Source organism: Salvelinus alpinus, chromosome 5, assembly GCF_045679555.1.
Source record: "Salvelinus alpinus chromosome 5, SLU_Salpinus.1, whole genome shotgun sequence".
Lineage (NCBI taxonomy): Eukaryota > Metazoa > Chordata > Actinopteri > Salmoniformes > Salmonidae > Salvelinus > Salvelinus alpinus.
Window position 1 is genome coordinate 37,718,037 of NC_092090.1, and position 27,326 is coordinate 37,745,362.

The 27,326-nt window shown below is 45.7% G+C and overlaps 1 protein-coding gene across 3 annotated transcripts; it reads left to right on the top strand.

Annotated features, from left to right (window-relative positions):
- Window positions 1-557: 557 nt before the first annotated feature.
- LOC139576043 (hepatocyte nuclear factor 4-beta-like) lies at window positions 558-26,043 on the top strand. 3 transcript variants are annotated; one of them, XM_071401655.1, is made up of 11 exons: window positions 558-939; window positions 1,042-1,185; window positions 4,351-4,516; window positions 12,720-12,814; window positions 17,496-17,602; window positions 18,386-18,541; window positions 18,742-18,829; window positions 19,056-19,208; window positions 23,750-24,040; window positions 24,334-24,456; window positions 25,187-26,043. In XM_071401655.1, coding segments are annotated over exons 1-11 (1,452 nt in total). In that variant the 5' UTR covers window positions 558-938; the 3' UTR covers window positions 25,315-26,043. The 3 variants fall into 3 exon arrangements, with proteins under 3 accessions (XP_071257756.1, XP_071257758.1, XP_071257757.1); XM_071401656.1 differs by having other exon boundaries at window positions 559-939; window positions 23,750-24,013; XM_071401657.1 differs by having other exon boundaries at window positions 558-1,185.
- Window positions 26,044-27,326: the final 1,283 nt, after the last annotated feature.

Genomic DNA, 27,326 nt, shown 5'->3' on the forward strand with positions numbered 1-27,326 from the left:
CAGAGAAAGGCTATCTACAGTGCATTCACTATCTGTATAAAGGGGCCCAGGGGAGGTATAGTTTTATTTGCAAACACGTTATCACTCTACCTCTGATCAATACCTCCAAACAGCTGATGGCATGCTCTCCACATGGGCAAAGGTGAAGAATGAAGCCCCTCCCCGTTGTGAAACAGAGGAGAGTGCAGACCGGTTAAACTAGCAAACTCTGCCCCCAGTGGTGAAATATGGCACTCTCTCTCATCCAGTTACAATAACACTCAAACTTGAGAATCTGGCATCTTTTGTCCATAGAAGTCTACTGGAATTACAAATATCAAACATTGATCAGCGGTACTGAAATACCTTGAATTCTCAACTGACCTGCAGTAACTGATAACACACTGTCATGATGACCTTTGATCTGGTCATATACTTTAGTTTTTGCTGTCCTTTTTTCCTCAGCCGTAAAAGGGATTAAGATAAGGTAGCTCCTTGACTGTATCGGCTGTTTTTTCTCTTCCCAGTGAGTCATGTTTACCTGCCTACATCTGAACCCTCACCTTTATTATACTCTACTCTGATAAGAGAGTCGCAAACAGACAGTGGGCCAAATCTCAGTGTCTCTCTCTTTCCCTCCTTTAGAAGGCCGTTTGGGATCTGTCACACTGGTCTGGAACATTAGCTACCAGCTAAATACATACTGGATAACTTGTTCTGTTATACAACCTGAGTAAGAACTGCCTGCCAGGAATACTGGGATGAGAAAAGGAAGAATCTAAAAGGTACACATGATTCACTGGGCCAAGGAAAACATCAGCACAGGACAGGAACCAGGACTTTGGAGGCCTGTGACGAGTGGAGGAATAGCGGCGTCACACAGAATGACAACACATTGATTTACCTGAGCTAGACAATCAGGAAGACACAGAGGAATTATTAAGTGATTGCGCTGAAAAAGTGGGTAATTTTGGAACAGAGTGGTGAACTGAAGAGGAAGGTTGTGCAGCAGCCTGTTCTGGTTCCTTTTCTCATATAAATCAGACTTTTGTTTGAGCCTAGTGTGGCCTCCTGAAGCAGTGACCAGAACCATGAAGCTGTCAGGGAACGTGCTGGATCTGGACTCCACAGACTACAGCACCACCCTTGATCCCTCCTACACCATGCTGGAGTTTGACAACCTCAGGGTGTTTCCTGTAGAGACAGGTACGTCTGGTATAATGACACCTTTACCTGTCTGTCCTTCACTCATAGACTGGTGCACAACAATACCAAAACACTGGTCTGACATTTGAGGGTTTTTGTATGATATTCAAAGGACATTCAAATAATATAAAATATTGAATATCCATTAATTTTTATAGGTTCAAATTCATGAGTAGATCTTGGTAACTTTTTAAAACCTGTTCTTTCCATTCAGATGGGGGAAAAAGGGCTTGCATAGTGCCCTTGGAAGAACATGGTTTTAAAAAGTACTCTCAGCACTTTACAATGTACAGTGGCAAGAAAAAGTATGTGAACCCTTTGGAATTACCTGGATTTTGGCATAAATTGGTCATAAAATTTGATCTGAGTCACAACAATAGACAAACACAGTCTGCTTAAACAAATAACACACAAACAATTATACGTTTTCATGTCTTTATTGAACACAACGTGTAAACATTCACAGTATAGGGTGGGAAAAGTATGTGAACCCTTGGATTTAATAACTGGTTGACCCTCCTTTGGCAGCAATAAACTCAACCAAAAGTTTTCTGTAATTGCGGATCAGACCTGCACAATGGTCAGGAGAAATTTTGGAACATTCATCTTTACAAAACTTTCAGTTCAGCAATATTCTTAGGATGTCTGGTGTGAACCACTCGAGGTCATGCTACAGCATTTTAAATCGGGTTAAGGTCAGGACTCTGACTGGGCCACTCCAAAAGACATATTTTCTTCTGTTGAAGCCCTTCTGTTGTTGATTTACTTCTGTGTTTTGGGTCGTTGTTCTGTTGCATCACCCAACTTCTGTTGAGCTTCAATTGGCGGAGAGATAGCCTTATATTCTGAAAACTTGGGAATTCATTTTTCCATTGATGATAGCAAGCTGTCCAGGCCCTGAGGCAGCAAAGCAGCCCCAAACCATGATGCTCCTTCCACCATAATTTACAGTTGGGATGAGGTTTTGATGTTGGTGTGCTGTGCCTTTTTTTTCTCCACACGGTGCTGTGTGTTCCTTCCAAACAACTCAACTTTAGTTTAATCTGTCCACAGAATATTTTGCCAGAAGGGCTGTGGAAGATCCAGGTGTTATTTTGCGAACTTCCGACATGCAGCAATGTTTTTTTGGACAGCAGTGGCTTCTTCCGTGGTGTCCTCCCATGAACACCATTCTTGTTTAGTGAATTACGTATCATGGACAAGTTAACAGAGACGTTAGCATGTTCCAGAGATTTCTGTAAGTCTTTAGCTGACACTAGGATTCTTCTTAACCTCATTGAGCATTCTGCACTGTGCTCTTGCAGTCATCTTTGCAGGACGGCCACTCCTAGGGAGAGTAGCAACAGTGCTGAACTTGCTCCATTTATAGACAATTTGTCTTACCGTGGACTGATGAATATCAAGGCTTTTAGAGATACTTTTGTAACCCTTTCCAGCTTTATGCAAGTCAACAATTCTTAATCTTAGGTCTTCTGAGATCTCTTTTGTTCAAGGCATGGTTCACATCAGGCAATGCTTCTTGTGAATAGCAAACTCACATTTTGTGAGTGTTTTTTATAGGGCAGGGCAGCTTTAACCATCATCTCCAATCTCATCACTTTGTTTGGACTCCAGGTTAGCTGACTCCTGACTTAAATGAGCTTTTGGAAAAGTCATTAGCCTAGGGTTTCACATACTTTTCCCACCCTACACTGTGTATGTTAAATTATGTATTCAATATAGACAAGAACAATACAATAATTTGTGTGTTATTAGTTTAAGCACACTGTGTTTGTCTATTGTGACTAAGATGAAGATCAGATCAAATTGTATGACAAATTTATGCAGAAATCCAGGTAATTTCAAAGGGTTCACATACTTTTTCTTGCCACTGTAGCTCTCATGCACACAGGAATTTGTAAGACCATTTTCTCATGGCATGGATACAATGACATCAGCTCTCATTCCACAAAATGCTGTGAATACAACGATCATTACTCCCGGCAATACTGAGAGTGATCTAAAGACCTCCCTCCTCTTCTGCTTTCCCTTATAATCTAATTTGAACTTATCATTATCATCATTAGGAGTCTGTTCTGCTGAATCAGGTCCTTTCTTTGGCACTTTTAAGGAGATGCTTTACCAGCAGACTGCTCTCCAATGCAGATAGCTGTGTGGCAGATGTATTCTAATCTCTTAATTCAATTGAACTGATCTTTGACCAAAGAAAGCATTCTCCATGTTAAATTGTTATCCCTGGCTGCTCAGTCTCCCCACTCTAAGTGTGCAATTTAAATACATTACAGCCTGGGGGCATTGTCCCTGTGACTGCACAAACACTACACCAACAAAGTATATTTGACGGTCAGTGGTTTTAAGAGAGACAATCCTTCAGCGATCGAACACTGACAGGACACAATTTAGAGCAACACTAAGGGAGATTGAATTAAAACGGAGCTCCCAGTGTAAAATTAGCCAGTGGACTTTGTCTTTGCCACTGACCTGAATCTGCTTTAATTAAATGTGGAGTTTCCTCTTCCTCTGAGTAATAAGCAGCAGTGGTCCTCCAAGGGCCTGTGAGTCTGGCAGCAACATACAGCAGTGATATCTCTAACTATAACCCTGCTTTTATTACCCCCTCCAAACCTCATCAGACCTGGGGAACAACACAACTCTGCCATTGTTCTTACAGCCCTATAAGCTCACAATCAACACATTTCTGCCTTTGAAAGTTGTGCATTTTTATGTGCAGCACAAGGTTATTTCCCTTCACAGAGGTGGAATGAACAGGGATTCATTAATCACCTTAGCTGATGATGCCGTTGATTAATTATTCGCTCTGTAATCGTGCTTATCTGCTGTCACACAGCATTGACAATCTCTCAGCTGAGTGATCCGCTCTCTGTAGACGCTGTTGGGGCTTATTAGCAAGGCTCGGAGATGTTTACTTATTCATCAGCAATGGGGGCTGCTCTGTAAAAGTAGAACAGTGTCCTACAAGACCCATATTTCATTGTGCATCTCCAAAGCTTTCTAATGTTAGCCTGAGGTCATCAGTAATATATATCCTCGCATGTCTGTCCCCAAGTGTCAAGAGTCAATTCAACACATGCAGTAGAGACACACCAGACCTCCAGTGTGCTGTAGTGTATGAATCTCAATAATTTTCTTGTGATTGACTGACAGAGTTGATGATGCCGGAGCCTGCCCCTCTGCTGCCACAGACCAATGGAAGTGTGTGTTCCATATGTGCAGACAGGGCCACAGGTAAACACTACGGTGCTTCCAGCTGTGACGGTTGCAAGGGCTTCTTCAGGAGGAGCGTCAGGAAGAACCACGCCTACACCTGCAGGTGAGACTCATCACCACACAGGTCACTGAAAATGACACCCTATTTACAATATATTGCCCTATTTTCTATCTGATCCAACCTGTTCTCAGAGCATTTCGTATTATTCTGTAAATAAATCCGCAACACTCCATTTAATGGAGTGTTATGGTTCGGTTCGTATGGTATAGTTGAAGTCGGAAGTTTACATACACCTTAGCCAAATACATTTAAACTCAGTTTTTCACAATTCCTGACATTTAATCCTAGTAAAAATGTCCTGTCTTCGGTTAGTTAGGATCACCACTTTCTTTTAAGAATGTGACATGTCAGAATAATAGTAGAGAGAATGATTTATTTCCGCTTTTATTTCAGTCATCACATTCCCAGTGGGTCAGAAGTTTACATACACTCAATTAGTATTTGGTAGCATTGCCTTTAAATTGTTTAACTTGGGTCAAACATTTCGGGTAGCCTTCCACAAGCTTCCCACAATAGGTTGGGTGAATTTTGGCCCTTTCCTCCTGACAGAGCTGGTGTAACTGAGTCAGGTTTGTAGGCCTCCTTGCTTTTTCAGTTCTGCCCACAAATTGTCTATGGGATTGAGGTCAGGGCTTTGTGATGGCCACTCCAATACCTTGACTTTGTTGTCCTGAAGCCATTTTGCCACAACTTTGGAAGTATGCTTGGGGTCATTGTCCATTTGGAAGACCCATTTGTGACCAAGCTTTAACTTCCTGACTGATGTCTTGAGATGTTGCTTCAATATATCCACATCCTTTTCCTCCTCATGATGCCATCATGATGCATCACAACATGATGCTGCGACCCCCGTGCTTCATACTTGGTGTTCTCCGGCGTGCAAGCCTCCCCTTTTTCCTCCAAACATAACAATGGTCATTATGGCCAAACAGTTCTATTTTTGATTCATCAGACCAGAGGACATTTCTCCAAAAAGTCTGATCTTTGTCCCCATGTGCAATTGCAAACCGTAGTCTGGCTTTTTTATGGCGGTTTTCGAGCAGTGGGTTCTTCCTTGCTGATCGGCCTATCAGGTTATGTCGATATAGGACTCGTTTTAGTGTGGATATAGATACTTTTGTACCTGTTTCCTCCAGCATCTTCACAAGGGCCTTTGCTGTTTTTCTGGGATTGATTTGCACTTTTCGCACCAAAGTACGTTCATCTCTAGGAGACAGAACGCGTCTCCTTCCTGAGTGGTATGACGGCTGCATGGTCCCATGGTGTTTATACTTGTGTGCTATTGTTTGTACAGATGAACGTGGTACCTTCAGGCGTTTGGAAATTGCTCCCAAGGATGAACCAGACTTGTGGAGGTCTACACATTTTTTTCTGAGGTCTTGGCTGATTTCATTTGATTTTCCCATGATGTCAAGCAAAAAGGCACTGAGTTTGAAGGGAGGCCTTGAAATTTTTTATTAATTGTTCAGCAGTCTAATGGCTTGGGGGTAGAAGCTGTTGAGGAGCCTTTTGGTCCTAGACTTGGTGCTCCTGTACCACTTGCCGTGCGGTAGCAGGGAAAACAGTCTATAACTTGGGTGACTGGAGTCCCTGACAATTTTATGGGCTTTCCTCTGACACCGCCTATTGTATAGGTCCTGAATGGCAGAAAGCTTGGCCCCAGTGGAGTTCTGGGCCGTTCGCACCACCCTCTGTAGCGCCTTACGGTCAGATGCCGAGCAGTTGTCATACCAGGCGGCGATGCAACCGGTTAGGATGCTCTCGATGGTGCAGCTGTAGAACCTTTTGAGGATCTGGGGACCCATGCCAAATCTTTTCAGTCTCCTGAGGGGGAAAAGGTTTTGTCGTGCCCTCTTCATGACTGTATTGTTATGTTTGGACCATGATAGTTCATTGGTGATGTGAACACCAAGGAACTTGAAACTCTCGACCCGCTCCGCTACAGCCCGGTCGATGTTAATGGGGGCCTGTTCGGCCTGCCTTTTCCTGTAGTCCACGATCAGCTCCTTTGTCTTGCTCACATTGAGGGAGAGGTTGTTGTCCTGGCACCACACTGCCAGTTCTCTGACCTCCTTCCTATAGGCCGTCTCATCATTGTCGGTGATCAGGCCTACCACTGTTGTGTCATCAGCAAACGTAATGATGGTGTTGGAGTCGTGTTTAGCCACGCAGTCGTGGGTGAACAGGGAGTACAGGAGGGGACTAAGTACACACCCCTGAGGGGCCCCAGTGTTAAGGATCAGCGTGGCAGATGTGTTGTTGCCTGTTCTTACCACCTGGGGGTGGCCCGTCAGGGATTACAGGATCCAGTTGCAGAGGGAGGTGTTTAGTCCCAGGGTTCTTAGCTTGGTGATGAGCTTCATGGGCACTATGGTGTTGAACGCTGAGCTGTAGTCAATGAACTACATTCTCACATATGTAGGTGTTCCTTTTGTCCAGGTGAGAAAGTGCAGTGTGGAGTGCGAATGAGATTGCATCATCTGTGGATCTGTTGGGGCGGTATGCGAATTGGAGTGGGTCTAGGGTGTCCGGGAGGATGCTGTTGATGTGAGCCATGACCAGCCTTTCAAAGCACTTTATGGCTACCGACGTCAGTGCCACAGTGTTTAAAAAAAATATATATATATTTCACCTTTATTTAACCAGGTAGGCTAGTTGAGAACAAGTTCTCATTTACAACTGCGACCTGGCCAAGATAAAGCAAAGCAGTGCGACACAAACAATAACACAGAGTTACACATGGAATAAACAAGTGTACAGTCAATAACACAGTAGAAAAAAAAGAAAGTCTATATACAGTGTGTGCAAATGGCGTGAGTAGGTAAGGCAATAAATAGGCCATAGTAGCGAAGTAATTACAATTTAGCAGACTAATACTGGAGTGAGATGAGCAGATGATGATGTGCAAGTAGTGATACTGGTGTGCAAAAGAGCAGAAAAATTATTAAAAACAATATGGGGATGAGGTAGGTAGATTGGGTGGGCTATTTTTAAAGTTAGTGAGGGAAATATAAGTCTCCAACTTCAGCGATTTTTGCAATTCGTTCCAGTCACTGGCAGCAGAGAACTGGAAGGAAAGGATGCCAAAGTAGGTGTTGGCTTTGGGGATGACCAGTGAGATATACCTGCTGGAGCGCGTGCTACGGGTGGGTGTTGTTATCATGACCAGTGAGCTGAGATAAGGCGGAGCTTTACCTAGCATAGACTTATAGATGACCTGGAGCCAGTGGGTCTGGCGACGAATATGTAGCGAGGGCCAGCCGACTAAAGCATACAGGTCGCAGTGGTGGGTGGTATAAGGGGCTTTGGTAACAAAACGGATGGCACTGTGATAGACTGCATCCAGTTTGCTGAGTAGAGTATTGGAAGCTATTTTGTAGATGACATCGCCGAAGTCGAGGATCGGTAGGATAGTCAGTTTTACTAGGATAAGTTTGGCGGCGTGAGTGAAGGAGGCTTTGTTGCGAAATAGAAAGCCGATTCTAGATTTGATTTTGGATTGGAGAAGTTTGATATGAGTCTGGAAGGAGAGTTTACAGTCTAACCAGACACCTAGGTATTTGTAGTTGTCCACATATTCTAGGTCAGAACCGTCCAGAGTAGTGATGCTAGTCGGGCGGGCAGGTGCATGCAGTGAACGGTTGAAAAGCATGCATTTGGTTTTACTAGCGTTTAAGAGCAGTTGGAGGCCAGGGAAGGAGTGTTGTACAGCATTGAATCTCGTTTGGAGGTTAGTTAACACAGTGTCCAAAGAAGGGCCAGATATATACAGAATGGTGTCGTATGCGTAGAGGTGGATCAGGGAATCACCCGCAGCAAGAGCGACATCGTTGATATATACAGAGAAAAGAGTCGGCCCGAGAATTGAACCCTGTGGTACCCCCATAGAGACTGCCAGAGCTCCGGACAACAGGCCCTCCGATTTGACACATTGAACTCTGTCTGCGAAGTAGTTGGTGAACCAGGCGAGGCAGTAATTTGAGAAACCAAGGCTATTGAGTCTGCCGATAAGAATACGGTGATTGACAGAGTCGAAAGCCTTGGCCAGGTCGATGAAGACGGCTGCACAGTACTGTCTTTTATCGATGGCAGTTATTGGATTGCACAGCGGAGAAGGTACGGTGGGATTCAAAATGGTCAGTGATCTGCTTATGAACTTGGCTTTCAAAGACTTTAGAAAGGCAGAGCAGGATGGATATAGGTCACCCCCTTTGAAGAGGGGGATGACCACAGCAGCTTTCCAATCTTTAGGGATCTCGGACGATACGAAAGAGAGGGACAGACTGGTAATAGGGGTTGCAACAATGGCGGCGGATAATTTTAGAAAGAGAGGGTCCAGATTGTCTAGCCCAGCTGATTTGTATGGGTCCAAGTTTTGCAGCTCTTTCAGAACATCTGCTATCTGGATTTGGGTGAAGGAGAAGCTGGGGAGGCTCGGGCAAGTAGCTGCGGGGTGTGTGGAGCTGTTGGCCGGGGTTGGGGTAGCCAGGAGGAAAGCATGGCCAGCCGTAGATAAATACTTATTGAAATTTTAGATGATCATGTATTTATCGGTGGTGACCGTGTTACCTAGCCTCAGTGCAGTGGGCAGCTGGGAGGATGTGCACTTGTTCTCCATGGACTTTACAATGTCCCAAAACTTTTTGGAGTTAGAGCTACAGGATGCAAATTTCTGTTTGAAAAAGCTAGCCTTTGCTTTCCTGACTGACTGTGTGTATTGGTTCCTGAACAGTTGCATATCGTGGGGACTATTCCATGCTATTGCAGTCCGCCACAGGATGTTTTTGTGCTGGTCAAGGGCAGTCAGGTCTGGAGTGAACTAAGGGCTATATCTATTCTTAGTTCTACATTTTTTGAAAGGGGCATGCTTATTTAAGATGGTGAGGAAATTACTTTTAAAGAAAGACCAGGCATCCTCGACTGACGGGATGAGGTCAATATCCTTCCAGGATACCCGGGCCAGATCGATTAGAAAGGCCTGCTCGCAGAAGTGTTTGAGGGAGCGTTTGACAGTGATGAGGAGTGGTCGCGGATGCAGGCAATGAGGCAGTGATCACTGAGATCCTGATTGAAAACAGCAGAGGTGTATTTGGAGGGCAAGTTGGTCAGGATAATATCTATGAGGGTGCCCATGTTTACGGATTTAGGGTTGTACCTGGTGGGTTCCTTGATAATTTGTGTGAGATTGAGGGCATCTAGCTTAGATTGTAGGAGTGCTGGGGTGTTAAGCATATCCCAGTTTAGGTCACTTAACAGAATGAAGTCTGAAGATAGATGAGGGGCAATCAATTCACATATGGTGTCCAGGGCACAGCTGGGAGCTGAGGGGGGTCTATAACAGACGGCAACGGTGAGAGACTTATTTCTGGAGAGATTCATTTTTTAATTAGAAGCTCAAACTGTTTGGGCATAGACCTGGAAAGTATGACAGAACTTTGCAAGCTATCTCTGCAGTATATTGTACCTCCTCCACCTTTGGCAGTTCTATCTTGATGGAAAATGTTGTAGTTGGGTATGGAAATCTCAGAATTTTTGGTGGCCTTCCTAAGCCAGGATTCAGACACGACAAGGACATCAGGGTTGGCGGAGTGTGCTAAAGCAGTGAGTAAAACAAACTTAGGGAGGAGGCTTCTGATGTTAACATGCATGAAACCAAGGCTTTTTCGATTACAGAAGTCAACAAATGAGAGTGCCTGGGGACACGCAGGGCCTGGGTTAAACTCCACATCACCCGAGGAACAGAGGAGGAGTAGGATGAGGGTACGGCTAAAGGCTATCAAAACTGGTCGTCTAGTGCGTTGGGGACAGAGAATAAAAGGAGCAGATTTCTGGGCGTGGTAGACTAGATTCAGGGCATAATGTGCAGACAGGGGTATGGTGGGGTGCGGGTACAGTGGAGGTAAGCCCAGGCACTAAGTGATGATAAGAGAGGTTGCATCTCTGGACACGTTGGTGGGGTGGTAATCATTTAGGCAGGTTACCTTCACTTGCTTGGGCACAGGGACTATGGTGGTCTGCTTGAAACATGTAGGTATTACAGACTCGGTCAGGGAGAGGTTGAAAATGTCAGTGAAGACACTTGACAGTTGGTCCGCGCATGCTTTGAGTACACGTCCTGGTAATCTGTCTGGCCCAGCGGCTTTGTGAATGTTGACCTGTTTAAAGGTTTTGTTCACATCGGCTACCGAGAGCGTTATCACACAGTCATCCAGAACAGCTGATGCTCTCGTGCATGCTTCAGTGTTGCTTGCCTCGAAGCAGGCATAAAAGGCATTTAGCTCGTCTGGTAGGCTTGCGTCACTGGGCAGCTCACGTCTGGGTTTTCCTTTGAAATCCGTAATAGTTTTCAAGCCCTGCCACATCCGACGAGCGTCAGAGCCGGTGTAGTAGGATTCAGTCTTAATCCTTTATTGACGCTTTGCTTGTTTGATGGTTTGTCTGAGGGCATAGCGGGATTTCTTATAAGCGTCCGGGTTAGAGTCCCGCTCCTTGAAAGCGGCAGCTCTAGCCTTTAGCTCGATGCAGATGTTGCCTGTAATCCATGGCTTCTGGTTGGGATATGTACGTACAGTCACTGTGGGGATGACGTCGTCGATGCACTTATTGATGAAACCGACGACTGAGGTGGTGTACTCCTCAATGCCATTGGATGAATCCCAGAACATGTTCCAGTATGTGCTAGCAAAACAGTCCTGTAGTGTAGCATCCGCATCATCTGACCACTTCCATATTAAGCGAGTCACTGGTACTTCCTGCTTTAGTTTTTGCTTGTAAGCAGGAATCAGGAGGATAGAATTATGGTCAGATTTGCCAAATGGAGGGCGGGGGAGAGCTTTGTATGCATCTCTGTGTGTGGCGTAAAGATGGTCTAGGAATTTTTTTTCTCTGGTTGCACATGTGACATACTGGTAAAAAATTGGTAAAACTGATTTAAGTTTGCCTGCATTAAAGTCCCCGGCCACTTGGAGTGCCGCTTCTGGGTGAGCATTTTCTTCTTCCTTATACAGTTGGTTGAGAACGGTCTTAGTGCCAGCTTCGTTCTGTGGTGGTAAATAGATGGCTACGAATAATATAGATGAGAACTGTCTTGGTAGATAGTGTGGTCTACAGGTTATCATAAGGTACTCTACCTCAGGCGAGCAATACCTCAAGACTTCTTTAATATTAGACATTGCGCACCAGCTGTTATTGACAAATAGACACACACCCCCACCCCCCGTCTTACCAGAGGTAGCGTCTCTGTTCTGCCGATGCATGAAAAATCCTTCTAGCTCTATATTGTCCATATCATCGTTCAGCCACGTCTTGGTGAATCATAAGATGTTACAGTTTTTGATGTCCCGTTGTTAGGATAATCTTAATCGTAGGTCATCAATTTTATTTTCCAATGATTGCACGTTAGCAAGAAGAACAGATGGTAGTGGGAGTTTACTTGCTCGCCTACGGATTCTCAGAAGACTGCATTTGAGATACCACCAAGGTTCTGTTAGAACTGCAGATCATTGGAATTATTATTATGCTCACTATTGTCCACCTCCGACCCACATGACAATACAGAGACAAATTTACTGCCAACGACTAGGGCAGCTGGTAAATTTTTTTAGCTGAAATTCTGGTAAAGTACTTTCTTTTACAGTGTTCAACCCCCATCTCAATAACTGATTACTTTTTCTGGTGGTTCAGTTCTCAACCACATCCATTGTGAAGTGAAAAGTATGAGAGTTGCATTGGCCAAGAATAGAAAGCCAACTTCTGTGTCATAGTCTCTGGGTTTTGTTCAGACAAAGAGAAAATAACCTTAATACAGTGGTTGAAGACTCCAAGTCAATGGTGTGATGAGCTTTACTCTCTTACATGTGAGAAGTCGATTTTACCACACTGTATAGACTATAGGAGTTGTCATTTCGCAGGTTTCTATGAAAGGTGGCTATATGTCTGGAACTAAGTGTTAGGATCCTGTCTGAACATGTGTATGCCCACAACACAGAAATTGTACAGCACTGATCTGACGCCATCATAATTACAGAAGCCCATAGTGTGAGACTTATGTCTGATTGTGCGTTACAGAATCTTACAACTGTTGTCTTGTATTGAAGTGTATCTAATTGTGTGTGTGTGTGTGTGTGTGTGTGTGTGTGTGTGTGTGTGTGTGTGTGTGTGTGTGTGTGTGTGTGTGTGTGTGTGTGTGTGTGTGTGTGTGTGTGTGTGTGTGTGTGCGTGTGCGTGTGCGTGTGTGTGTCGGCAGGTTCAGCAGGCAATGTGTTGTGGACAAAGACAAGAGGAACCAATGCCGTTACTGCAGGCTTCGGAAATGTTTCCGAGCAGGCATGAGAAAGGAAGGTGAGAGAGATGTTTTGTTGTTTAATCATGACATAGATTTTACATACTGTATGGCACCATACTACAAAGTAATTACACAATTCATTGCCACATTATTAATTCAAAATATATATTTTTAAAGCATACCAGCACACACACGCACATACACACACAGCATTTTGTTTTTAAAGCCATAAGCATATATGCAAGTTGACAAATCACAATATTTACCCACATTACATAACCATGTCCAACGCCAAGGGTGGAATTGGGGTTGGCAGGCACGCCAGACGGGGGTGGGTAGTGGAGGCTCAGGCAGGGGTAGTGAGTGGGGTATAGTCTACAAGGTGCTATTCCAAATCAAATCAAATTTTATTTGTCACATGCTTCATAAACAACAGAATATTAGAAAGCTAATAACACAAAGAATAAATACACGGGGTAACAGTACTTGTCACGCCCTGACCATAGTTTGCTTTGTATGTTTTATGTTTTGTTTGGTCAGGGTGTGATCTGAGTGGGCATTCTATGTTGTATGTCTGGTTTGTCTATTTCTATGTGTTTGGCCTGATATGGTTCTCAATCAGAGACAGGTGTTTTGCGTTGTCTCTGATTGGGAACCATATTTAGGTAGCCTGTTTTGTATTGTGGGTTGTGGGTTATTGTCTATGTGTTAGTTGCTTGTGTCTGCACTATTATATATAGCGTCACGTTCGTTTTGTTGTTTGTATTAGTTTGGTTAGGTTTTCTTCTTAAATAAATAGAAGAATGTATTCACTTCACGCTGCGCCTTGGTCCTCCTCTCTTCCACATTACGACGATCGTGACAGAATAACCCACCATCAATGGACCAAGCAGCGTGAAATGGAGGAACAGCGCTTTGTGGAGAAATGGACTTGGGAGGAGATTCTGGATGGTAAGGGACCCTGGGCAAAGGCTGGTGAATATCGCCGCCCAAAAGCTGAGCTGGAGGCAGCGAAAGCAGAGAGGCGGCGGTATGAGGAGGCTGCACGTAAGCGTGGCTGGAAGCTAGAGAGGCAGCCCCAACAATTTCTTGGGGGGGCACGCGGGGAGTGTGGCTAAGCCAGATAGGAGACCTGAGCCAACTCCCCGTGCTTACCGTGGAGAGAGAGTGACCGGGCAGGCACTGTGTTATGCAGAGATGCGCACGGTGTCCCCGGTGCGCTAGATTGGGCATCGAGCCAGGTGCCATGAAACCGGCTCTACGCATCTGGTCACCAGTGCGTCTCCTTGGGCCGGGGTACATGGCACCAGCCCTACGCATGGTGTCCCCGGTTCGCCAGCACAGCCCAGTGCGGGCTATTCCACCTCGCCGCACTGGCCTGGCTACGGGGAGCATTCAGCCAGTCAGGAGCCTCCAGAACCGCCCGCCAGTCAGGAGCCGCCAGAGCCGCCAGCCAGTCAGGAGCCGCCAGAGCCGCCCACCAGTCAGGAGCCGCCAGAGCCGCCCGCCAATCAGGAGCCGCCAGAGCCGCCCGCCAGTCAGGAGCCGCCGGAGCCGCCAGAGCCGCCCGCCAGTCAGGAGCTGCCAGAGCCGCCTTTCAGTCCGGAGCTGCCCGTCAGTCCGGAGCTGCCCATCAGTCCTGAGCTACCCCTCAGTCCTGAGCTGCCCCTCAGTCCGGAGCTGCCCGTCAGTCCGGAGCTGCCCCTCAGTCCTGAGCTACCCCTCAGTCCTGAGCTGCCCCTCAGTCCGGAGCTACCCCTCAGTCCGGAGCTGCCCCTCAGTCCTGAGCTACCCCTCAGTCCGGAGCTGCCCCTCAGTCCTGAGCTACCCCTCAGTCCTGAGCTGCCCCTCAGTCCGGAGCTACCCCTCAGTCCGGAGCTGCCCCTCAGTCCTGAGCTACCCCTCAGTCCGGAGCTGCCCATCAGTCCTGAGCTGCCCCTCAGTCCTGAGCTGCCCCTCAGTCCGGAGCTGCCCCTCAGTCCGGAGCTGCCTCTCAGTCCGGAGCTGCCCCTCCGTCCAGTGGCGCCCTCTAGGATGGTCTTCAGTCCGGGACCCGCTGCAAGGGTCCCCGCTCCAGAGGCGCCACCAAAGCGGATTATGACTATGGTGGAGTGGGGTCCACGTCCCGCGCCGGAGCCGCCACCGCGGACAGATGCCCACCCAGACCCTCCCCTATAGGTTTAGGTTTGCGGCCGGAGTCCGCACCTTGAGGGGGGGTACTGTCACGCCCTGACCATAGTTTGCTTTGTATGTTTTATGTTTTGTTCTGAGTGGGCATTCTATGTTGTATGTCTGGTTTGTCTATTTCTATGTGTTTGGCCTGATATGGTTCTCAATCAGAGACAGGTGTTTTGCGTTGTCTCTGATTGGGAACCATATTTAGGTAGCCTGTTTTGTATTGTGGGTTGTGGGTTATTGTCTATGTGTTAGTTGCTTGTGTCTGCACTATTATATATAGCGTCACGTTCGTTTTGTTGTTTGTATTAGTTTGGTTAGTGTTTCTTCTTAAATAAATAGAAGAATGTATTCACTTCACGCTGCGCCTTGGTCCTCCTCTCTTCCACATTACGATGATCGTGACAGTACTGAGTCGATGTGTAGGGGTATCTTGAACCTAAAAGGGTTCTTTGGCTATCCCATAGGAGAACTCTTTGAAGAAAACTTTTTGGTCCCTGGTAGATCCCTCTACATGGAACCAAAAAGGGTTCTCCTATGGGGACAGCCCGAAGAACCCTTTTGGAACCCTTTTTTCTAAGAGTGTATGCGCCTCTTACTGTGAGGGAAAAGCAACAAGATCAACATGCCGCTCTCTTGAGCAATACTGAGTGAGTGGCTGTTTGCAGTGTGCACTGTAGACCTTATCTTCCACTGGCTGCCGCAGATAACCAGGAGAGAGAGAGACGGGATTAGAGGATCCATGAATGGCCCCTCACATGAATAATTAACATGGCTGAGCATGGACAAATATTTGCTCTGGCTTTTTCAAGAGAGAAATACTTCTCTTTGCTGAGCCCTCATTCCAGAGGAATGTTACGTAAGCGAGAAACTGAAGCTGAGCTGAGCCCCCTTAGTGATGGTCAGGGAGTAAGATTCAAACATTTGCCGTATTCATTTTGCAGACCACTCAAATAGCATTTAAGAAACAGCAAAGCTATGCCAGAAAATATCAGAACATGCCATTTTGAAAATTTGTATAAGCCTTTGGTTTAATGTGTTTCAATTGTACATTAATCCGGACAACAAATTCTAACAAACCATTTTTGACAACTATCATTAATTGTACTCCTCCTATTCTCCTTGCTGAATGTCCACAGCTACTTTCAATCTATCACTTCACTTATGCTCCGTGGAGTACTAATTTGTGACATCATCACCCACGGCCATGTCTCCAAGGCAGAGGTCTCTCTCTCTCTGTCTCTGCAGCTCCAGTTTGATTAATAGGGTCCTGATTGGCTGCTGAGAGGTCAGCTGTGGTGACTGATTGCTCTCAGACTGGGGCTTGTTGTCTGACTTTGTGGAGCAGACTGAAATCAGGCTGAGGTCATCCATTTTAATGACACAGGCACAGAGGTCACTATGAGACAGTCTCCTCTGTCAGACACAATCCCAATCATCAGGCCCTGTACTGTCAGCCTCCCGTCATGCCTTCCTTTGCCTAATTACATAGTCAGGTTTAATACGTTGGCAAAATCCGAATCAAAATTAGAGATGTTACTTTTCATACAATGGGGAATTTGGAAATTGAATTTGCACTGAAATAGTCTCAATACAGATGAGTGTCAAAATTAAATGTATAACAAAAATTATTAACGCCAGATACAACAATTTCAAATATTTTACTGAGTTACAGTTCATATAAGGAAGTAGTCAATTGAAATAAATTCATTAGGCCCTAATTTATGGATTTCACATGCCTGGGTATACGTATATACATCTGTTGGTCACAGATACCCCCAAAAAATTGCCTCGCAATGTGCCTCAGGATCTCGTCACGGTATCTCTGTACATTCAAATTGCCATCGATAAAATGGAATTATGTTCGATGTCCGTACCTTATGCCTGCCCATACCATAACCCCACCGCCATCATGGGGCACTCTGCTCACAACGTTGACATCAGCAAACCGCTCGCCCACATGACGCCATACATGTTGTCTGCGGTTGTGAGGCCAGTTGGACGTACTACCAAATTCTCTAAAACAACGTTGGTGGCTTACGGTAGAGAAATTAACATTAAATTCTCTGCCAACAGCTCTGGTGGACATTCCTGCAGTCAGCATGCCAATTGCACGCTTCCTCAAAACTTGAGACGTCTGTGGCATTGTGTTGTGTGATAAAACTGCACATTTTAAAGTTGCCTTTTATTGTCCTCAGCACAAGGTGCACCTGTGTAATGAATCGATTATGCTGTTTAATCAGCTTCTTGATATGCCACACCTGTCAGGTGAATGGATTATCTTGGCAAAGGAGAAACGCTCACTAACAGGGATGTAAACAAATTTGTGGACAACATTTGAGAGAAATAAGCTTTTGTGCGAATGGAAACTTCCTGGGATCTTTTATTTCAGCTCATGAAACATGAGAACAACACTTTACGTGTTGCATTTACATTTTTGTTCAGTGTAGGTGTATGCTATAATTACAACATTACCCCTCCATTGAGTATACTTTGTCCAAGTGAAACAGTTCACACAAGAAATCCAGGGACTCTCCCTCCTTCCTATTCTTTTATTTCCAGCTGTGCAGAACGAGCGGGACCGCATCAGCAGCCGCAGAGGAGAGGGACAGGGGCTGGGCACTCTGTCAATCAGTGTACTGCTACAGGCAGAGGCCAGCATGCATCAGGTAAGAGATTGTCACTATAAAACCTCTCCCTATTCACAGCCACAAAGTGCTCCAGAGGCTTCCATTTCCCATCCAGCCCAGAGTAGAGCCCCTTATCTGTTTCTCAGAAACACAGCAGTGGCAGGGCTAGAGATGGAGAGGATACAGGCTGCACTTTAGACAGCCGGCCATTAAGGTCCCCTGGAGATTCTAGCTGCAGGCTGGATTCAGTTACTTCTTAGAAATGGCCAAATTGCCCAGAGAGACTCACATTTGATCACATCAGTCCTATGTAATGGCAGTGCCTGGGCTTGGATTGTGTGCCAGCGTTCAATTGGCTTCAAATACATAATAACAACCAGATATCCTCTTTGTATGCGAAAGGAATGCGGCAGAAATTAATTGGATGATTGACAAATGAACCACAAAATTTGGCCAGGCTGTTTTCCATTTGGGTCAAGTTTTCATGCAATGTCTCCTCAATGTGAGCTGTGTGCTGAAGGGGCTCTGATCACCATCCAACAGCATCGTTCCAGAGACAGACCCACCAACAACACACATCCAAAATCCATTTCTCATCTTACACCCTTATATTCTCTATTACCACCATTCTCTGAAGTGACCTTTCCCCCACCCAATACCCTACCTGCCTCTGCTTGCTCTGCCCTTCACAATTGTCCAAGCACCCATCATCTCACCCCTGCACTCTGCCCCATCCATCTCCTCCAACCCTCTCTTCATTCTCACATTACACCGACACCTAGGGCCAATGTGGAACCTCTCATTATTGTGTGTCACTCTCAGTTTCCAGCCCTGACCTCCCCTATGAGCTGTGACATCAACACCAAGAGGATAGCGCGCGTGGGGGATGTGTGTGAGTCCATGAAGCAGCAGCTCCTCCTGCTGGTGCAGTGGGCCAAGCGCATCCCCGAGTTCTGCAGCCTCCCCGTTGACGACAGGGTATGGAACTTTGGATGTTATCCTACTTAACGTGTCTGTATGAACATGTGAGCTGCACCTGTCTAAGCAGGCGGTCACATTCAGCTGTCTTTGTGTTGGGTTTTGGATCACTAGCTGTTGGAATACTCACGTTGCAGGGAGGGCTGTCTGTGTAATGGCTGCTGTGTGTTGTCTCTGTGCTGTGTCTTGTCTGTGTGCAGGTATCCCTGTTACGAGCCCACTCTGCTGAACACCTCATCCTAGGGGTGGCTCGACGCTCCCTGCCTTACAATGACATTATCCTTCTGGGTAAAATATATAGATCTCAGCTGAGTCTGGGATGTGCTCTCATCTTTGTTATAGAATGAAAAAATAATTTACCCAATGTTTGATACTAGTAATGTCGACAAGCTATGCTGCTTTTACCATATGTGTATATTGATAAAGGAAGCAGACTTACCTAATGTATAAAGTTATACTTACAGTTTTACTTAACTTATATTATAAGTATTTCATATGTGGATTGTGTTTGCAGGTAATTTCTTTGTGATCCCAGTGAGCGGTCCTGAGGTGGAGGTGTCCAGGGTGGCTGCCCGGATCCTGGAGGAGCTGGTCAAGCCTCTGAGAGAGCTGGACATCACCGACAGCGAGTTTGCCTGCCTTAAGACCATAGTCTTCTTCAGTCCTGGTCAGTCAGTCCTTTGGTCGCCACCAGCCACCCCCCTGCCCCTCCTCACCTCTTCTCACCTCTCCTCTGTCCTCAGACAAAGGAAGAGACTTTCGCCAGGAATCTTATTATTTCACAGTTGTTCTCTCCTGGGACTGTCTCTGCTCTCTCTGTGCTCTGTCCTTGGCACCCTGTTGGTTTGTCTTGGCCTGGCGGTCTGGTTTCATCGTGTTCTGGGAAGAAACTATTCATATCTGGGCGAGGTCCTGGCAGGGAGAGGTGACTGGCTGCTGGACTTTACAGCCTGTTGGTCTGAGGTGGTGATTACAGCAGCAGAGCCAGGCCACCGGTCTGACAGACTGACTGGCCAAACAGGCACAGCAGTGCACAGCAGTGCACAGCAGCATCAGGCCAAGTCTGACACAGATGACTGACTACCTACAGAAATAAACACACCGAACGTGTGCTCAGCTCTGTCCTGTGTGACCCTGCCCTACTACCTTTACCTAACCTTTCTCTAATCATTTCTGTTTAGTTTATTACACATAATGCATTTCAATTAGTAATGATGTATATTGTATAATGTCCCCACAGCAATCCCATCTCTCTCTATTCTCATAGGGCCGCAGCTTGAGGATTTGTCTCTCTTAATCTCCCATTTGTCTCAGGGCTGTGTTATAGGAATTGTTTATCTCAAAGTGGCTTCACTCTGTCTCTCAGTATAAGCATACTGTACATGTACAGTGGGGAGAACAAGTATTTGATACACTGCCGATTTTGCAGGTTTTCCTACTTACAAAGCATGTAGAGGTCTGTAATTTTTATCATAGGTACACTTCAACTGTGAGAGACGGAATCTAAAACAAAAATCCAGAAAATCACATTGTAGGATTTTTAAGTAATTAATTTGCATTTTATTGCATGACATAAGTATTTGATCACCTACCGACCAGTAAGAATTCCGGCTCCCACAGACCTGTTAGTTTTTCTTTAAGAAGCCCACCTGTTCTCCACTCATTACCTGTATTAACTGCACCTGTTTGAGCTCGTTACCTGTATAAAAGACACCTGTCCACACACTCAATCAAACAGACTCCAACCTCTCCACAATAGCCAAGACCAGAGAGATGTGTAAGGACATCAGGGGTAAATTGTAGACCTGCACAAGGCTGGGATGGGCTACAGGACAATAGGCAAGCAGCTTGGTGAGAAGGCAACAACTGTTGGCGCAATTATTCGAAAATGGAAGAAGTTCAAGATGACGGTCAATCACCCTCGGTCTGGGGCTCCATGCAAGATCTCACCTCGTGGGGCATCAATGATCATGAGGAAGGTGAGGGATCAGCCCAGAACTACACGGCAGGACCTGGTCAATGACCTGAAGAGAGCTGGGACCACAGTCTCAAAGAAAACCATTAGTAACACACTACGCCGTCATGGATTAAAATCCTGCAGCGCACGCAAGGTCCCCCTGCTCAAGCCAGCGCATGTCCAGGCCCTTCTGAAGTTTGCCAATGACCATCTGGATGATCCAGAGGAGGAATGGGAGAAGGTCATGTGGTCTGATGAGACAAAAATATAGCTTTTTGGTCTAAACTCCACTCGCCGTGTTTGGAGGAAGAAGAAGGATGAGTACAACCCCAAGAACACCATCTCAACCGTGAAGCATGGAGGTGGAAACATCATTCTTTGGGGATGCTTTTCTGCAAAGGGGACAGGACGACTGCACCGTATTGATGGGAGGATGGATGGGGCCATGTATCGCGAGATCTTGGCCAACAACCTCCTTCCCTCAGTAAGAGCATTGAAGATGGGTCGTGGCTGGGTCTTCCAGCATGACAACGACCCGAAACACACAGCCAGGGCAACTAAGGAGTGGCTCCGTAAGAAGCATCTCAAGGTCCTGGAGTGGCCTAGCCAGTCTCCAGACCTGAACCCAATAGAAAATCTTTGGAGGGAGCTGAAAGTCCGTATTGCCCAGCGACAGCCCCGAAACCTGAAGGATCTGGAGAAGGTCTGTATGGAGGAGTGGGCCAAAATCCCTGCTGCAGTGTGTGCAAACCTGGTCAAGAACTACAGGAAACGTATGATCTCTGTAATTGCAAACAAAGGTTTCTGTACCAAATATTAAGTTCTGCTTTTCTGATGTATCAAATACTTATGTCATGCAATAAAATGCAAATTAATTACTTAAAAATCATACAATGTGATTTTCTGGATTTTTGTTTTAGATTCCGTCTCCCACAGTTGAAGTGTACCTATGATAAAAATTACAGACCTCTACATGCTTTGTAAGTAGGAAAACTTGCAAAATCGGCAGTGTATCAAATACTTGTTCTCCCCACTGTATGTGTCTCTCGTGTACTCTATGTAAAGATGGCGCCGTACTGTATGGCTGCCATCTTACGTGCTCTGACCCAACTTTGCTATTTTGTGATTATTTTGGCGTTTATCATTGTCCTATGATCGACGGAATCTTTTGGACATCAGATCGGTAGTTAATAACCTTAATTCCGACTTCAACTTCGACTTCGATTCGTTTGTGTACCTACAACTGTTATCGTGACTGCTGAATACACTAAGTGTACAAAACATTAAGAACACCTTCCTGCTATTGAGTTGCACTGCTGGAAGTGGATTTAATAAGTGACATCAATAGGGGATCATAGGTTCCACCTGGATTCACCTGGTCAGTCTATGTCATGGAAAGAGCAGGTGTTCTTAATGTTTTGTACACTCTGGGTATATTCCACCTCAGGACAACAACAACATCAAGCTGGCACTTGACGAATTGTACAAGATTATAAACAAGCAAGAAACAATGCACCCGGATGCTGCTTTTCTTGTTGCCAGTGAATTTAATTCCGCATCACTAAGACAGGTGATGCTCAACTTCTATCAACACATCTCCTTCGCCACTAGGGGCGTTAAAGTCCCAGACCACTGTTACTCAACCCGCCAAGCAGACTCTCAACACATGGGCCCCCCAGCGGTGTGTGCTTATACTCCCTGTTCTCCCATGATTGCGTGGCCACGCACGACGCCAGCTCCATCATCAAGTTTGTCCGATGACACGACGGTGGTAGGCCTGATCACCAACAGCCATGAGACGGCCTACAGGGAGGAGGTCAGAGTCATTAAAACTTGTTTTTCAACCACTCCACAAATTTATGTTAACAAACTATAGTTTTGGCAAGTCGGTTAGGACATCTACTTCGTGCATGACACAAGTAATTTTTCCAACAATTGTTTACAGACAGATTATTTCACTTATAATTCACTGTATCACAATTCCAGTGGGTCAGAAGTTTACATACAGTAAGTTGACTGTGCCTTTAAACAGCTTGGAAAATTCCAGAAAATTATGTCATGGCTTTAGAAGCTTCTGATTGACATAATTTGAGTCAATTGGAGGTGTAGCTGTGGATATATTTCAAGGCCTACCTTCAAACTCAGTGCCTCTTTGCTTGACATCATGGGAAAATCAAAAGAAGTCAGCCAAGACCTCAGAAAAAAATTGTAGACCTCCACCAGTCTGGTTCATCCTTGGGAGTAATTTTCAAATGCCTGAAGGTACCACGTTCATCTGTACGAACAATAGCACGCAAGTATAAACACCATGGGACCACGCAGCCGTCATACCGCTCAGGAAGGAGACACGTTCTGTCTCCTAGAGATGAACGTACTTTGGTGCGAAACGTGCAAATCAATCCCAGAAGAACAGCAAAGGACCTTGTGAAGATGCTGGAGGAAACGGGTACAAAAGTATCTATATCGACAGTAAAACAAGTCCTATATCGACATAACCTGACAGGCCGCTCAGCAAGGAAGAAGCCACTGCTCCAAAACCGCCATAAAAAAGCCAGACTACGGTTTGCAACTGCACATGGGGACAAAGACCGTACTTTTTGGAGAAATGTCCTATGGTCTGATGAAACAAAAATAGAACTGTTTGGCCATAATGACCGTCATTGATGTCAAGCAAAGAGGCACTGAGTTTGAAGGTAATCCTTGAAATACATCCACAGGTACACCTCCAATTTACTCAAATGATGTCAATTAGCATATCAGAAGCTTCTAAAGCCATGACATAATTTTCTGTAATTTTCCAAGCTGTTTAAAGGCAGTCAATGTATGTAAACTTCTGACCCACTGGAATTTTGGTACAGTGAATTATAAGTGAAATAATCTGTCTGTAAACAATTGTTGGAAAAATTACTTGCGTCATGCACAAAGTAGATGTCCTAACCGACTTGCCAAAACTGTAGTTTGTTAACAAGAAATATGTGGAGTGGTTGAAAAACTAGTTTTAATGACTCCAACCTAAGTGTATTTTAACTTCCGACTTAAACCTATTTTTGCTTTGTCACTATGGGGTATTGTGTATAGATCTCTCTCTCTCTCTCTCTCTCTCTCTCTCTCTCTCTCTCTCTCTCTCTCTCTCTCTCTCTCTCTCTCTCTCTCTCTCTCTCTCTCTCTCTCTCTCTCTCTCTCTCTCTCTCTCTCTCTCTCTCTCTCCCCCTGTCTCTCTGTCTCTCTGTCTCTCTCCCCCTGTCTCTCAGACTGCCCAGGGCTGGAGGCCCCTCAGACAGTGCGGCGGCTGCGTTTCCAGGCCCAGGTGCTGCTGGACGAGGCCACCTGTGAGCAGCGGGGGCGTTTTGGGGAGCTGCTGCTGATGCTGCCCCCCCTGCAGAGTGTGGCCTGGCAGATGGTGGAGACCCTGCAGCTGGCCAGGCTCCTGGGGGAGCCCAGCGTGGACAGCCTGCTGCAGGAGATGCTGCTGGGGGAGGGGGCCACTGGGGGCCAGAGACAACGCACAGGGCACGGTACGCTCCAGAGGAGCGATACTTACAGTAAAAACCCTCAAACTGAATACCACTAACTTTCACTGGGTTGCCTTACAGATCAACAACAGAGGTCAATAACAATTAAAACCTAAAATAGGTCAACTTTCAATTCCCACAATCTGATTCTGTCCACTGTGCATTGTGTCTTCACTTATGTTGTTATCATACTGTTTCATGGTGAACTCTCATTACTGACTTGAGAGTATTCTTAATGAGGGTAACCTTTGAGCTGTTGTGGTAACTGGATCAGTGTAGTAGTGTAGTAGTATACAGCTATTCTCTTCTCTGGTCCTCCTCAGGTTCTAACTCAAATGTAATGGCGTTCCCCCAACCCCAAGATCACACCCTGTCTCAGGACCTACTAGGAGGCCATGTCGGGTTGCCTAGCAACTTCACATCAGTCATACTACCTGTCCCTACCTGTGAGTACCCCCAAATGCATCCATGGACAAGTCAATATACATTGTGTACTAGTATGCATTTAGCTAGCTAGAGCAAACAAATACATCATAATCACCTTTCATGACACCTTTATACACACACACACACCTGTATTTAGCGGTGCAGCAGGTGCGTGAAACCTCAGATGCTGGTTTCCTACCTGTGTCCCAGACTGAGTCAACAGGTTTGCTTCACTGAGATCTCCTCACAACACCAAGCAGCATGGTTCTCCTAAGTAAAAGTCTGTCTCGCCAGCCTCATGGTGCTCCACAGTAGCTGTGGGAAGAGACTACCTGAGTAATGCCCCCACGCTGTCAAACAGAGGAATAACACACAGTGATCTCACCGTCCCCAGAGTTTTATCACCCTCACAGAGCCAGCCTGGCCCCACAGGGGGCACATGGCCCAGACTGCTCCCCTTGTTTCAGGCCCTCTAACCCAGCCTCGCTTCACAGGAACCTGGGCCCTCTCACCAGCCCTGGTCGTCAGGCTCAGTCCCTACAGCTCTGAGCTCACCTGAGGGATGTTGATGTCTGTCTCCCATCATTAATATTCCTATAATTACCACCTTAGTGTCTTTTTTTAGGGGATTAGCTCACCAATGGTAACTTAATGTCCTGAAAGAGTACTGTTACGGACCTGTAGTAAAAGCCATGCAATTTCAGTCTCAGTGTGTGTAATGCCAGTCTGATGCCTGTCTCTCTCCAACAGCTCTGCCAGTGGTGCCGCTGGTGCCCACACAGACTGGCACTGAGGTGTACAGACATGGAGAGGGGGCAGACATGCCCATAGAGTCTGCCCACAGCATGCCCATGGCTCCTGTCCACACCTGCCTCTGAGAAGCAGACCAAGCAGCAGCAGCTACTATACAGAGAGGAGAAAAAAGCTGTGTGGTCTAAACATGCACGCACACACACACACATACACACACATCTAATCCGGCCCGCATTTGGTTTGAATAAAATAGTTTTGGGGGGGGGGGGCTGTGTCCAGCTCCCTAATAACCACTGCGAGGAAATACAACACATTTTCAGTGCAGCCCTCCGAGCCTCAGTGAAGACCGAATGTGGCCCCTGGGGCAAAATGAGTTTGACACACCTGACCTGGTGTTGGTGCATCCAGGCCGTACTACTATATGAACACAACATGAAGTAGAGGCTGTTACATGGACACTAGTAACCCAAAAAGGGACTTTGACTCAGCCAGCCAATCCTCTCCCTTATCCACCTTTGCACACTGCACATTACACACAGGGAATATGATGCAGACAATTAATAATTGATCAGGAATTGTTCTTTATGTCAATTAAAATCCTCAAATCAATAAAGACCACAGCTCAATAGTATGTTATCTTTATTAGATCATGGTTGGGTGAGTGAGTTGTGTTGGCATGTTAATTAATGACAGTAATGTGGCAGTGGTGAAGTAAGAACAATTTCATGTTTTTTATCTTCAGGATCAAAGTCCATGCAGATGTTGGTACTGTTAAACATGTTAAAGTTACTCGTAAAAATGTTGTTGTTTTTTAAAGGAAATAAATGAAAAATACATTTGTAGAGACTGCTAAATGTGTTGTGTGTCTCTTGCTTTGGATAGATGTTAGGTTTTATTCTGTAGGGGTGTAGGCCTAATGTGTGAAGTGATACTTTGTAACATGCTACATACTGATAATTCAGGGATGACTGTGAGTGTAGGATATGTAACATAACTGCAGAGGGCGCACTTAGCCTGTTCAGGAAATCTGACTGTTCCCCTTCCCCTTTGAGCACTTGAGGCAAACCTTCTCAGACTGAGATGACCAACTCTTGGCAGGTTATCCAGGGTCACTCACTGACTGTCCAGGGTCAGATATTGCATGGGGTATAGACAGAAATGGTGAAAGGAGGAACATCTATTAGAGACTTTCTCTTCCCTCACCCAGACTTGAAGTGATGTTTTTGGAGTTATTTTCATATCTCTCTGTACATGAGAAAGTATGCATGTCAGTGTGAAGTAGGGACACCTATTGACCCCAAGGTCAAGTAATCTGTAAGCTATGCTTTCCAGGTTGGTATGTAATGTATGTCTGAGTGCTATGTGTCTTGCATGTCTATGGTGAACATGGTGGAACCACCTTTTGCTTGAATTACAACCATGAGTCTCTTTGAATATGTCTCTACTACCTTTACACAACTAGACTGTTCAATATTTGCCCATTCTTCCTTGCAGAATTGTTCAAGCTCAGTCAAATTGCATGGTGACCACTCATGGACTGCACTCTTCAAGTCGTTCCACAGATTCTCGATGGGATTTAAGTCGGGGCTCTGACTAGGCCACTGAAGGACATTCATCTTCTTGTCCTTCAGCCACTGTACCATTGCTTTGGCGGTGTGCTTTGTGTGCATTGTGCATTGTGATGTTGAAACGTGAACCATCTTCCTATTTTCAACTTCCTGGCAGAGGGCTGCAGGTTTTCCTCAATAATCTGTCTGTATTTTGCACTGTCCGCTGTGCTCCAGTCCCTGCTGAAGAGAAACACCCCCACAACAGGATGCTGCCACCACCGTGCTTTACTGTAGACATGGTGTTCTTTGGTTGGAAAGATGTATTGGATTTTCGCCAGACATATCATTTGGCGTTCTGGCTAAAAAGTTAAATTTTGGTCTCATCTGACCACAGCACCTTTTGCCACTTGGCCTCGGAATCTACAATGTGCTTTTTGGCAAAGGTCAAACGAGACTTGATGTGGCTTTTTTTGAGGAGTAGTTTTTTTCTTGCCAACCTCCCATAGAGGCCAGATTTGTGGAGCACTTGTGATATTGTGGTCACATGCACACATTGATCAGTCTTTGCCATAAAGGCCTGAAGCTCC

Bases quoted from the DNA above. Each gene is read 5' to 3' on its own strand.
- LOC139576043 (XM_071401655.1), top strand. The intron at 17,603-18,385 runs GTAAGAGATTGT...TGTCACTCTCAG, and splicing joins CAGAGGCCAGCATGCATCAG to TTTCCAGCCCTGACCTCCCC. The intron at 24,457-25,186 runs GTGAGTACCCCC...TCTCTCCAACAG, and splicing joins CATACTACCTGTCCCTACCT to CTCTGCCAGTGGTGCCGCTG.